At 39.0% G+C, this 14,254-nt stretch overlaps 1 protein-coding gene across 1 annotated transcript; it reads left to right on the top strand.

Annotated features, from left to right (window-relative positions):
* The first annotated feature begins 6,080 nt into the window (after positions 1 to 6,080).
* LOC102832636 (general transcription factor 3C polypeptide 6-like) lies at positions 6,081 to 6,839 on the top strand. Its single transcript, XM_006864785.1, has 2 exons — positions 6,081 to 6,502; positions 6,608 to 6,839. The coding sequence occupies exons 1-2, from the start codon at positions 6,081 to 6,083 to the stop codon at positions 6,837 to 6,839; spliced, it is 654 nt and encodes a 217-aa protein (XP_006864847.1).
* Positions 6,840 to 14,254: the final 7,415 nt, after the last annotated feature.

Below are 14,254 nucleotides of genomic sequence, written 5' to 3' on the forward strand. Positions count from 1 at the left end.
ACTACTGGACCAGTTAATAAAATCAAGATACATCGAAAAAAGATTGAAGTTATCAATGACTTCATTTTGTTCAGATAAACCATCAACACTCATGGAAACAGCAGTTAAAAACATCAACTAACATATTGCATTAGGAAAATCGGCTGCACAAAATGATTTTAATATGTAGCAGAGGAAAGACATCAGGGTGAAGACTAAGGTGTGACTGACCCAAACCATGGCATTTTCAGTTATCTAATATGTAGGTGAAAATTGGACAATGAAGAATGAAGACCACAGAAGAACTGATGTATCTGAGTTATATTTTTGGAGGAGAATATTAAAAGTACCATGGACCATCAAAAATACAATCAAATCTGTGTTGGAAGAAGTACAGACAGAATGCTCCTTAGAAGCTAAGCATTATGGTCAGATTTCATCTCCCATATTTCAGACATATCATGCTTCATAAGGTGGAGGGGCAGCGAAAAAGAGGAAGACCCCCAGTGAGATGCTTGACAGAGTGACCTCAGCAATGAACTTAGGTGTAGCAACGATAGTGAGGTTGGCGCAGGACTGGGCAGTGTTCCCTCTGTTGTATATAAAATTGCTATGAGTCTTTGGTACCTAATAATAAAAACAATAATACTGGGTCCACCTAAATATTACAAGGTATTTCCCCTATTAAACATCAGCAGGATTAGTAATCTCAAATCCATTAGCAACATTAATTATTTCTTGCCATATAACATAATATATTTACATATTGGACTCCTGGTGTGGAAATGTAGCCTTAGCACTGGAGTACAAACCACTAGGTCAGCAGTTGAAACCTACCAGCCAAACTTTGGAAACCCTGTATAAATTCGCTATGAGTCGGAAAACCTGGACCACACTTTACAAACAACATATATAGATTCTATAGATTATGATGTGACAACTTTTGGTGGAAGGGTCATAACCGTGATTACTATATACCCTTAGCAACTATTGTTTTACTGAACTTTGATTCATTATTTCAAGACAATGTCTTCTCAGAGTACTAGTGAAATGTTCACTTATTGATTGTATAAATCATCTTTTGGTGGTGGCTGTGTGCCATGGAGTCGGTTCCGACTCATAGCAACCCTGTACAGGGTTTCCAAGGCTGTAAATCTTTACGGGAGCAGAAAGCCTCATGTTTTTCTGACGGAACAATTGGCAGTTTCGAACTGTTGACCTTGGGGTTCGCAGCCTGATTCGTAACCACTACACTACCAAGGCTCCTTAAATCATCTTTTAGAACTCAGGAAACAAAAGAATAGCAACAATCTCAAAATTAATATTTATGTTCTTGAAAGAAAGACCAGAAGGAAAAATGAAAAACAAAAATGGCAGTCTGATTGGCTACCACAAGAACAAGCAAGTTGTCCACCAGGAAGCCCTGAAGGTAAATTATCAATTCCCTTCAGGGCAAACCCCCTCTAAGACTGAAACTCAAAGGGAATCCATGAGTAGGCATGTAAGCTTGCTGGCAACCATGTTGGTCTACTGATGAATGGAAGTGGGGGGAAAGCAGCAATGAAGATGTGGGCTGAGTCTGACCCATCTACCTGGAATATGGTGAGACTTGGTTGGCCAGAAGTATGGTGAGACCTGGGGAATCTGGAGCCCATGAATAAGGACATAGTCACAGAGGGCTAGAGCTGAGAGTGAAGTGTCCAGCTGATATGAAGTGAGGGGAGATGCACAAGAACACCCATACTCTCAGACAATATCCATTTGATCTAACTTCAATGACTGGATGATCAGAATCTGATTAGAGGAAGATAATAAATAAATGAATAAATAAATAAATAAATAAATAAATAAATAAGTAAATAAATAATTTTGATAAAGAAAACAAGTGTAAATCACTACAATTTGATGAACCTGTTCTATACTTATGGATGTAGTAGCTTAAAATACCAACCAAGAGGGAAGGAATCTTCATAGCAAGGATCATTCCTATCCCCTCTGTACACAGGGCTGATAGGCATGGGCAACTTAGACATTGACTACCTAAAATGGGGGTGCTATAAAAGCACAAAGTGACTGGCTTACAGGTTTTCAAGGAGTTTAGTTTCAGAGTGTGTGAGGTAATATAGAATCTCCACTGAGTGGTTTTCATACTGTCTAGAAAGGGCTGGTGAAAGGAGATGGGGATAAGACTCTAATGATTCAATAGTGAGTAACTGTTATCATGACTGATTGTGATTGTCACAACTGTAAAGGTAGAGGCTTTGTAGCGAAAAGGGGGGTAGTGGTTGATCTTGCAGTCCAGGAGCAGAGGACCCTGGGACCATCAAGGGAGAAGAGTGGAAGCAGAGTGTTGGACCCTATTCAGAGAAGTGGCAAAGCCAGAGACGCAGGCAGAGAGGATGACGTGGAGAGACGGAGTGGCTGGGGACTCTAGACTCATGGGGGGGGGGGGTTGACAGCGGGGGGCAGGCTTGCAGGGCATGCTCTTTGGTTGTTTGAATGATTGTATATTCCTGAGTGTTTTGGTGTACATCCAAAACAAAACAAAACAAAACAAAAAACAACAGAGGAAATAGAAGCAAATACTGTTGAATGATGATACATGGAGGGGATTATAATCATTGCAATGAGGTGAAATATGAGAGCATAAGTATGAAACTGATGTGTTCCTATGTAAACTAGCACTTAATTCACAATAAAAACTTAAAAATATATATTTATTTGTTGTTGTTTTTTAGGTGCCATCAAGTAGATACTAACTCATAGTGACCATATGCACAACAGAATGAATCACTGCACAGTCCAATGCCAACCTCATGATTGCTACGCATGAGCCCACTGCTGTCACTACAATGCCAATCCCTCTCATTGGGGGTCTTCTTCTTTGTCCTGGACCATCCACTTTACTAAACATTGCGTCAGCCTGATATTATGTCTGAAGTATGAGAAAGGAAGTCTGGCCATCCTGGCATCCAAGGAGCATTCTAGCTGTAATTCCTCCAACACAGATTATGTTTGTTACTTTGGCAGACCATGGAACTTATAATATTCTTCTCCAACAACATAACTCAGGTGTATCAAATCTTCTACAGTCTTCCTTATTAACTGTCCAACTTTCACATGTATATGAGGTTACTGAAAATACCTTGGCTTGAATTAGGAACATCATAGTTCTCAAACTGACATTTTTGCTGTTAAACACATTGAAGAGGTCTTGTGCAGGAGATGTGCCTAATGTAATACGTCCTTTAATTTACTGATTTATTTTTAAGTTTTTATTGTGAATTGAGTGATAGCTTAGATGTTTACATGGGGGAACATCAGTTTTACACTCATCCTATCATATTCGTTTCAGTGCAATGATTACAGTCCCTGGATGCTTCATCATTCCACAGTATTTTCTTCCATTCCCTTTTTTATTTTATTTTTCTGGATGTGTACCAAAACACTCAGGAATATACAATCATTCAAACAGCCAAAGGGCAAGCCTTCCCCCCCCCGGCCACCAACACACATCCCCTCTCCCTCCATGAGTCTAGAGACCTCAGCTGCTCCATCGCTCCATGTCCTCATCTCTGCCTCCATCTCTGACATTGCTGCTTCTCTGGGTAGGGTCCCAAACTCTGCTTCTGCTTATCTCCCTTGATGGTTCCAGGGTCCTTTGCTCCAGGACTGTAAGACCCACCACTCACCCCTTGTTGCTACAAAAATTCTACCTTTACAGTTGTGACAATCACAATTAGTCATAATAACAATTACTCACCATTGAAATCATGAGAGTCTTGTCCCCATCTCCTCTCATCAGACCTGTCTAGACAGGATGAAAACCACTCAGTGGGGATTCTACCTTCCCCCACACAGTCTAAATCTAAACGCTCTCTTGAAAATTTGTAAGCCAGTTACGTCGTGCCTTTACATCCATCCCCCCACCCCTCTTTTAGGTAGCCAATGTCTAAGTTTCCCATCCCTTTCAACCCTGTGTACAGATAGGCTGGGAATGATCCTTTTTATGAAGATTCCTTCCCTCTCAGTTGCGATTTTGAGTTACTCTACAAGTATAGGTCAAGTTCATCAAATTATAGCAGATTACTCTTTTTTTCCTCTTTTCCTTCCTCTACTTAGATTCTGAACATCCTGACATTGAAGCTAGGTCCAATGGGCACTATCTGCAAATTTGGGTACCCTTGTGCATATCCCCTCACTTCATATCACCTAATGCTTCACTCTCAGTTCTAGCACTCCATGGCCATGGATTCAAGAGTCCCTGGGTCTCACCATTTGTCGGGCGAACCAGCTCTCACCTTGCTCCAAGTCGATGGGGATCTATGTAACTTGGTCAGACTCAGTCCATCTCTTCATTGCTGCTTTCCCCCCACTTCCTCTCACCAGTAGACCAACGTGGTCACCAACAAGCTGTGGAGAAGACCATCAATTGCTTTTATGAATGTTCAGGCTGACGCTGAAGTACATTAAAATAAGTGAATGAGAGCCAAAGTTTGACCTTGAGTATATCCCATCTGAATTTAGAAAGCATCTCAACACAGATTTGACACAATGAGCACTACTCATGTAAGACCAGTGAAGTTGTGGGCTAACATGAAGAGCATCATACAAAAGGAAAACAAAAGTTCATAAAAAGACAGGAAAGAAAGAAATGATCAAAATGAGTGTTAGAAGAGAACCTAAAACTTGTTCTTGGAAATAAAGAAGCTAAAGCAACTGGAAGAAATGAAAAAGAAAAGAAAAGAAAGAGGAATACAAAATTTCAAAGGGCAGCTTAAGAAGGCAAAGTATTTTTATGAAATATACACAGCTCTGGAATCAGAAAAGCATAAACGAAAACAGGTTCAGACTTTCTCAATCTGAAAGAACAATTTCAAGCCAAGGGTTTCAATACTGAAGAATTCTATGAGCAAAATATTGAGTGATGCAGATGCAGAAAACATTAAAAGAAGATGGAAGGAATATACACAGTCACTGTACCAAAAACAATGGTTAATGTTCCGTCATCTCAAAAGATAGTATATGATCAAGAACCAGGCAGAAGTCCAAGCTGTACTCAAGTTATTGGTGGAAAACATGATACCAGAATGGGATACAAATTGAAATGTTTCAACAAACTGATGCAGAACTAGAGGTACTCATGTATCTATGCTAAGAAATTTGGAAGACAGCTACCTGGACAACCAATTGGAAAACATCCATAATTGTGCCCATTCCAAAGAAAAGTGATCTAAGGGAATGCATAAACTATCAAACAATATCATTAATATCATATACAAGTAAAATTTTACTGAAGATAATTCAAACATGGTCGTAGCAGTGCATTGACAGGGAGCTTCAAGAAATTCATACTGGATGAAGAAGAGGACGCAGAATGAGGGATATCATTGCTAACATCAGATACTCTTAGCTGAAAGCAAAGAAAAACAGAAAGCTGTTTACTTGTGCTTTATTGACTATGCAAAGGCATTCAACTGTGTGGATCATACAAACTATAGAAAACATTGGGAAGAATGGAAATTCCAGAACACTTCATCGTGTTCCTGGGGAACTTGTTCATAGACATTAAAAGGGAAAATTCGATTGTTTATGATTAGGAAATGTGAGCATATCAGTTGTACCCTTTCACCATACTTAATCAATGTGTATTTTGAGCAAACAATCCAAGAAGATGGATTATGTAATGAACATGGAATCAGGATTGGAGGAACACTAACAATCTACAATATGGAGTACTGGTGTGTAGCTGTAGAATAATGCATTGGACCGCAAAGTTGGTTTGAAGTGCAAGGTCAGTGGTTCAAGCTCACCAATCACTCCACGGAAATCGTATTCAGGTCACTATGGGTCAGAACCAACTCAATGACACTTACAGCAATAAATATGCAGTTGACACAACTTTACTATTTTGGACCTGAAGAGCACTTGGTGTACTTGCTGATGAAGATCAAAGACTATAGCCTTCAGTTCTGATTACACCTCAATGTAAAGAAAAGGAAAATGCTCACAACTGGCCCCAAAAAATAACATCATGAAGTACTCAAGATGGAGGCAGTGAGAGGGCAGGATAGAGTGGGAGGCACAGAAGCTGTGGGATCATGGCAGAGACTGAGGATCAGAGGTACAAAGAGTGGGAAGAAGAAAAAGAGCAGTTGGTTCTGGTGGAATTGTCAGGAATTATTGATTCAGACTTTCTCTCAAAATGTGAAAATAAATGCAAGATTTTGGGCATTGACACTAAGCGGCCTACTATGCAAGTGGACAACTATGTCTGTGCTGGGGAATATGACGACACTCTGGGGACCTGTGTTATATTTGAAGAAGATGTAGAGGAACATGGGGATGCAGAAGGCAACAATAAAACAGTGCTAAAATACAGATGTCATACAATGAAAAAACTCAGCATGACAAAAACTCTTCTGACAGAAAAGAAAGGAGAAGAAACCATAGGTGGCGTGAAGTGGCTGCCAATCAATGATACTGATTCCTCCAGTAGACCCAACGTGATTTGTAGCTTTCTACAAAGATGAGGCTTTCTACTCCCGTAAAGATTTACACCCTCGGAAACCCTGTACAGGGTCGCTATGGGTCGGAACTGACTCGACGGCACTTAACAACAACAACAACATGATAATGAAGATGAAGAAGTTGTCGCTCTAGCCTCAAATAAACCTTTGGAGTTGAAGGAGCAAGAGATTCAAATGAAAGACAACTCAGACTTGAGTTATGAACAGGGAAAATCACTGCACTTGGAAATAGAGGACTCGGATCCTCTTATTGAGATCCCTTCTTTTGATACAGAAGATTTTGTTTTTATGGAAACTCAGGATGCTGCCTTAGAATCTACTCCGAGATGAAATGTTTCTCATATCTAATCATGAACTTACTTAGTTTTTAAGTCAAATGTTTGGCTCTGTAGCTTCTAGTTGTTCATCTATTTTGTTATTTCTGTTGGCATTTCCCAAATATAGCGTAAGTTAATATAGCAGTTACGTAATATTAGGACCAGAATGAATGAATTAAAAAACAAAACAAACGCCAGTTTAAATAATTAGAGACACTTCTCTAGTGAATCCTTTACATTTGGATGAGTTACTGAACTAAGTGCATCAGTGTTCAACTACAGGCGTCACAAATTGCAATGCACTTCTGTTGGTAGCTGCCATAGAGTCAGCTTCCGACACAAGGTGTGAGTGTTGGGAGACCAGAATAGCAGCTCCGCGAGCTGAAAACAAGCCTGATGCTGCTGGGCTGCCAAGCTGCGTTTACTCTGTATCCCACAGTGTTCAGTGAGCCTGGTGTCAGATCCTGTCCAACAAAGCATAGTGTGTCCTGAGAGTGTGACTATCATTCCAAACTGCTGCTCAGCCAGAGAGCATGGTCATTGCCTATCCCTGGCCACCTTTTACGTGGGAGAGAAACAAACCCCTCTCTCCATGATGTGACTCTGTTATATCCAAATGTCATCCCAAATGATATATTGTGCATTTTCAGAAACACGAAAAATCTAGAAAAGGATAAAGAAGTAGAATGAGAGACTCTTGAAATTGGTAATTAAAAAAAATACTAATCTAGACTATAATACTTTATATTGGACAAGAAAATAAAAGTCTTAAATTCTGAAGAGAATGTGGTATTATCTTCCTTCCTGTTAATAAGAATCAATGTTTGATATTTAGTAAAATAAAAGTCATATTTTTCACACAAAAAATAATAATAACATCATGATAAATGGAGAAAAGATTGATGTCAAATATTTTGTTTTGCTAGGATTACAATCAGCTATTATGGAAGCAGCATACAAAAAAAATAATAATCAAAGGATGAATTTCATTAAGCAAATAGCTATAAAAGACTTCTTTAAAGTGTTACAGAACAAAGAGGTCACTTTGAGAACAAAAGTACAGCCTGACTCAAGCCATGGTATTTTCAATTTCCCCATATACATGTGAAAACTGGACAGTAAATAAGGAAGAACAAAGAATAGATGCATTTGCAAAGAATATTAACAGTACCAAGGACAGCCAGGAAAAAAAAAAGAAAAACCCATTCTGGAAGAAGTAAGGTCAGATTACTCCTTAGAAGTGACAATGGTGAGACTTAGTCTCTCTCTTGTACTTTGGACATGTCAGGAGGGACAAATCCATAGAGAAGGACATCATGTTTGCTAAAGTGTAGAGTTAAGGATAAAGAGTAAGATCTTCAACAAGATGAACTGACGCAATGGCTAACCAATGGTCTCAGGCATAACAACAATTGTGAGCATGGCACAGGACCTGGCAGGGTTTTGTTTTGTCTGCATAGAGTCAATAAGAACTGGAATAAACTGCATGGCCCCTAACAAAAATAGCAAATCCCACTGATCATTGCAGGTGAGAGTCGGGCTATTTTAGCCCATTGATGTTAAGTGCCATGGCATTGGTTCTGACCCATAGCAACCCTGTATAGGGTTTCCAAAGAGCAGCCGGTGACCTTGAAGTTTAAACCAACTGTGCAGTCCAGCACATTAATCCACAGTCCCACATTTTCCCACTGAGTTTTTATACAACCGAAGTCCAACTGCTAAAATTAAGTTTCAAATCAACTATTTGCTGTTGATTTTTAACTTGTTCCTGCTACCCTGAGATTATTTGGAAAGTTGCTGTTTTATCAAATTGATCATGAATAAATGATTGGACACTCATTTTTATTTCAACTGCCTGTTTAAAGACTAATTTAAATCTAAGTATACTGGGTGTTGAGTAGTTGTGAGAAATAGCTCTTGGGGTGATCCATCTTTAGGACTAAGGGGAATCTTGGGTGTAGCTGGTTAGCATAACAAAACGAACTCAAAGGAGAGGAAGAGATTAGTTTGACCAGCTACAAATTTTTAAATAAGAATATACCCATCAAGAAAATAAGGAAAGTTCACTGGGAGGAGGGAAACTAACTTAAAAAGAGAAAGCTACCTGTAAGAACTTAAGACGTTCTGGTAGCATAGTGGTTATGAATCTGGCTGCAAACCACAAGGTCAGCAGTTTGAAACTACCAGCTGCTCCATGGGAGAAATATGAGGTTTTCTGCTCCCATAAAGATTGATAGCCTCGGAAACCCTGTTCAGGGTCGCTATGGGTTGGAACTAACTGCATGGCACTTAACAACAACAACAACCTGTAAGGACTAGTATGCAATGTTCAGACTAGATTGTAAACTCCACGTTGTTGTTGTTAGGTGCCATCAAGTTGGTACCGACCCATAGTGACCTTATACACAGCAGAATGAAACACTGCCCAATCCTAGGCCAACCTCACTATTATTGCCACGCTTCAGCCCATTGATACTGCCACTTGGCCAATTCATCTCCCTGGGGGGTCTTCCTCTTTTTCTCTGACTCTCCACTTCAAAAAATATGATATCCTTTTCAAGTGACTGGTCCCTCCTGACAATATGTCCAAACTATGAGAGAAGAAGTTTGGCCATCTTGGCCTCCAGGGTGCACTCTGGCTGCACTTCTCCCAAAACGGATCTATTAGTTCTTTTGGCAGCCCACAATACTTTCAATATTCTCCTCCAACACCATAACTCCAAAGCATCAATTCTTCTATGGTCTTCTTTATTCACTGTCCAGCTTCCACCTGCATATGACATTATTGAAAATACCATAGCTTGGGTCAAGCGCACCTTAGTCCTAAACTGACATCTTCGCTCTTCAACACTTTAGAAAGGTCTTGTGCAGCAGATTTGCCTAATGCAATACGTTGTTTTATTTCTTGACTGCTGCTTCCATGAGTGTTGATAGTTGATCCAAGAAGAATGAAGTTCTTTACAACTTCAACCTTTCTCTGTTGATAAGAATGTTGTTTATTGGTCCAGTGATGAGGAATTTTTTTTTTTCTTGACACTGAGATGTAATCCATACTGAAGGCTGTGCTCTTTGATCTTCATCAGTAAATGTTTTAAGTCCCCTTCACTTTCAGCAACAAGGTTGTATCATCTGCATATCACAGGTTGTTAATGAGTCTTCCTCCAATCCTGATGCCATGTTTTTCTTCATAGAACCCAGCTTCTCAGATTATTTGTTCAGCATACAGCTTGAATAAGTATGCTAAAAGAATACAACCTTGTCGCACACCTTTCTTAATTTAAAACAATTCTGTGTTCCCATGTTCTGTTCAAAGAACTGCCTCTTGTTCCAGATACAGATTACTCATGAGCACAATTAAGTATTCCAGAATATTCATGCTTCGCAATGTTGTCCATAGCTTGTCATGAGCCACACAATCAATAAAGTCAATGTTGCATAGTCAATAAAGCACAGGTAAACAACATTCAGATATTCTCTGCTTTCAGCCAAGATCCATCGGACATCAGCAAATATATCCCTCGTTCCACAGCCTCTTCTGAATCCAGTTTGAACCTCTGGAAGTTCTCTGTCAATGTATGATTGTAGCCATTTCTGTATTATCTTTAGCAAAACTTTACTCACATGAGATATCAGAGAGATTGTCCAATGATTTCCGCATTCTGTTGGGTCACCTCTCTTTGGAATGGGCACAAATACAGATCTCTTCCAATCACTCTGCCACATAGTTGTCTTCCAAATTTCTTGGCAGAGATGAGTGAGTGCCTCCAGTGCTGCCTCACTTGCTTGAAAGATTTCAATTTTTATTCCATCAATTCCTGGTGCCTTGTTCTTTGCCATTTCCTTCAGTGCACCTTGGATATTCTCCTTCAGTATCATTGGCTCTTGATCATATGCTACCTCTTGAAACGGTTGAACATTAACCATTTTCTTTTAGTACAGTGACTTTGTATTCCTTCCATCTTCTCTTGATGCTTTCTGCATCATTCAATAATTTTCCCAGATAATCTTTCAATAACGAAAGTCGACACTAGTATATACATGTTGCTTTTAATTACTGTTTGTTTCACTATTATGTATTCCCTGTACTTACATGTCTTCAGTCTTTAGTGTTTAATGTACCAAATCTGTTCTTCAGATGATCTCGAAATTCAGGTGGGATATATTCAAGGTCATATTTTGGCTCTCGTGGACTTGTTTCCATTTTCTTCAGCTTCAGTTTGAATTTGCATATGAGTAATTGATGGTCTGTTCCACAGTCTGCCCCTGGTCTTGTTTTCACTGATGATATGGAGCTTTTCCATCGTCTCTTTCCACAGATGTAGTCAATTTGATTTCTATGCATTCCCTCTGGTAAGGTCCATGTGTATCATCATCTCTTATGCTGTATAAAGAAAATATTTGAAATGAACAAATCATTGGTTTTGCAGAATTCTATCATGTGTTCTCCTGCATCATTTCCAACACCAAGGCTATATTTTCCAACTACTGATTCTTCCTCTTTGTTCCCAACCTTTGCATTTCAATCACCAGTAATGATCAATACATCTTGATTGCATTTTTGATCAATTTCAGATTCAAGAAGTTGGTAGAATTCTTATATTTCATCCTCACTGGGTTTAGTGTTTGGTGTGTAAATTTGAATAATAGTGGCATTATCTGGGCATGGATATTATCCTATCACAGGCAGCATTGTACCTCATGATTGATCTGGATATGTTCTTTTTGACAATGAATGCAACACCATTCCTCTTCAATTTGCCATTCACAGCATAGTAAACCATGTGGTTGTCAGATTCAAAATGGCCAATACCAGTCAATTTCAGCTCACTAATGCCTAAGATATCGATGTTTACATATTCCATTGTTGACAACTTCCAATTTTCCCAGATTCATACTTTGTACATTCCATGTTTTGATTTTCAATGGATGTTTTCAGCTGTTTCTCTTCATTTTGAGTGTGCTCCATCAGCAAATGAAGGTCCTGTGGGATTTTCTCCCACAGGCTTTACTCCATTCGCAACATCATAGTCAACTCTACTTTGAAGAGGCAGCTCTTCCCCAGTCCCATTTTGAGTGTCTTCCAACCTGAGGGGCTCATTTTCTGGCAGTATATCTGACTGTGTTTCTCTGCTATTCATGTAAACCCTATATTACCCAATAAAAGGGTAACTGGAGGACAGGCCTTTTCAAGACAGGGGAATAAAACCCTTGGGAGCCAGCCAGGCCTCATGTCTGTCCGTGTCTACTAAGCTGGGCACCCGATTTGCAAAGTGGAATAAAGAAAACCTCACTCTTGCTAAAATTAGTACAGGTTGGATTTCTTGAGAATTTATCAGTATCAAGAATGTTTCTCACAGTAATATATGCAACACCATCATTAAAATAGTTATGAAGCCTGAATTAAAACAAAATTATCGGCTGATTTCCTTCCCTAGAATCCTGAGAAGAAGGATAAAAATGGCAGTAGGTGGATAATAAAGCAAGCCAGAACAAGGAAATGTTAGTGTTCATTAGAAAAATACCTGAGTCTTTTCAGTTCTGCTAAGAGAATTGGTCCCTTGCTAACATGCTTTGTGGTATATATATATATTTTAATGATAGCAAGTAGCCCTCTTAAAACATGAGACTGCTGAATGCCATTCCGTTTTTGCACAGGAAATTAAGGGTGTAGAGAGTGTAATATAAATGTCTTCAGAGTTTCACAAGAAACACTCAGTAGAAATCCTTTTAAATTTATTTGGTGGTTTACCTCCCACCCTGAGGGGCTGAAAATCTCAAGCACAGGAAGCAGTTACTGATTTACTGGCTGAGCCACAGCCTTTGTTTCAGTGACAGCTAGTTTGACCCATTTCATTTTTCTAAATTGCTTTCTAATTTCCTGAGGACAGCAGTGCTGTTGGAGTGTGTTTACAGTATTATGTGTTTCAAAATGCTCAATGTTCTCATGTTATTTTATAAGTCATCTCAAGTGGATTTTCAGTAATTTTCCTTTAAACGGACAAGAAGGTGGGATTTGAAGAATCAAAGGACCTATGTTAAGTTCCCACTCTGCTGCTACCAGTTATAGAGGGAACTTGGAGAGTTCACTGACTCTCTCCAGGCCTGAACTTCCAATATTTAATTAAATAAGGGATTTGACTATGTTTCCAAAGGATCCATTCTATTTTAATGTACTAATTTTTTTTTTAAGGATTCCTGGTGTGATACTGCAGGATAATGTGCTTGGCCACAAGGTCAGTTTGAACCAAAAGATCACCAGTTCAAATCCACCAGCTGCTCCCTGGAAACCCTATACATGATCTCAATGGGTCAGAATGGACTCAACGGCACTTAACAACAACAACTTTTAAAAGGCTATTTTGAGAGCTTAGCATTAAATACAGATACATATCATCATTATATACATAATACAAAAGTAGTTTTGCCAATGACAGGGACATTGTTTATCCATGAATATTCATTCTGAACAAAATAATGTATTTGGTGACTAGGCAGCAGTACTTAAGGCAGCTAAGTCAATAATGGCATGAGTGCTTGTGTTTTAACCAACTTATACTAAAAAGTTCCAAGGCAGAACAGTGAATGCACTGGACTGGTAACTGAAAGGTTAGTGGTTTGGGTCCAATCAGAGTCACTACAAAAGAAAAACCTGGAGATTTACTTCTAAAAAATCAGTACGTGAATATAATATGGAGCACAGTTCTACTCAGACACACATGCGTTCAAACATGGAATCTCCCTGAGTAGAAACTGACTTGACAGCAGCTGGGTCGGGTTTATTCTTAATAGAAGATTCCACTTTGCTAAAATATTTGGGTTGAATTCTAATCACATACTGGTTATGAAGTATAAAGGCTGAGACAATTGATTGATTGATTTTTTTTCCCCCAGTTCCAAAACTGTTTTCAGACTGTCACACTTCATAAATATTTCTCCTTCTACTAGTTATCATTCCAAACTTTATCCATCCTTGAAGGCATAGATGGAGTCCCATCTAATCAATGTGTATCTGCATGAATAGTCCAAAGATTTATTGTTTTGTTTTTCTTTTATGATTTACTATAGGAATTGATCATAGTAAGGACAATCAAAACCATAAGTATTTACAAGGAGCTCTGGTAGGATAATGAGTTGGGCTGCTAACCTCAGAGTCAGCAGTTTGAAACTACCAGCTGTTACACAGAAAAAAGATAAGGCTTTCTGCTCCCATAAAGATTTACAGCCTCAGAAACCCTTTGGAGGGTCACTATGATTCAGAACCAGATCCATGACACACAACCAACCAACCAACCAACCAATGCTTTTGTACAAACTTGCAAGAGTAGAAAAAACACAAAAGGATAAAATATAACCACTTATCCCCAAGAATCTATAATCAACATACAATATATAGCATAGGAGTCCTGGTGTGGCACTGTGGGTTAATGC

Source organism: Chrysochloris asiatica, unplaced genomic scaffold, assembly GCF_000296735.1.
Source record: "Chrysochloris asiatica unplaced genomic scaffold, ChrAsi1.0 scaffold00070, whole genome shotgun sequence".
In the NCBI taxonomy this organism is placed as follows: domain Eukaryota; kingdom Metazoa; phylum Chordata; class Mammalia; order Afrosoricida; family Chrysochloridae; genus Chrysochloris; species Chrysochloris asiatica.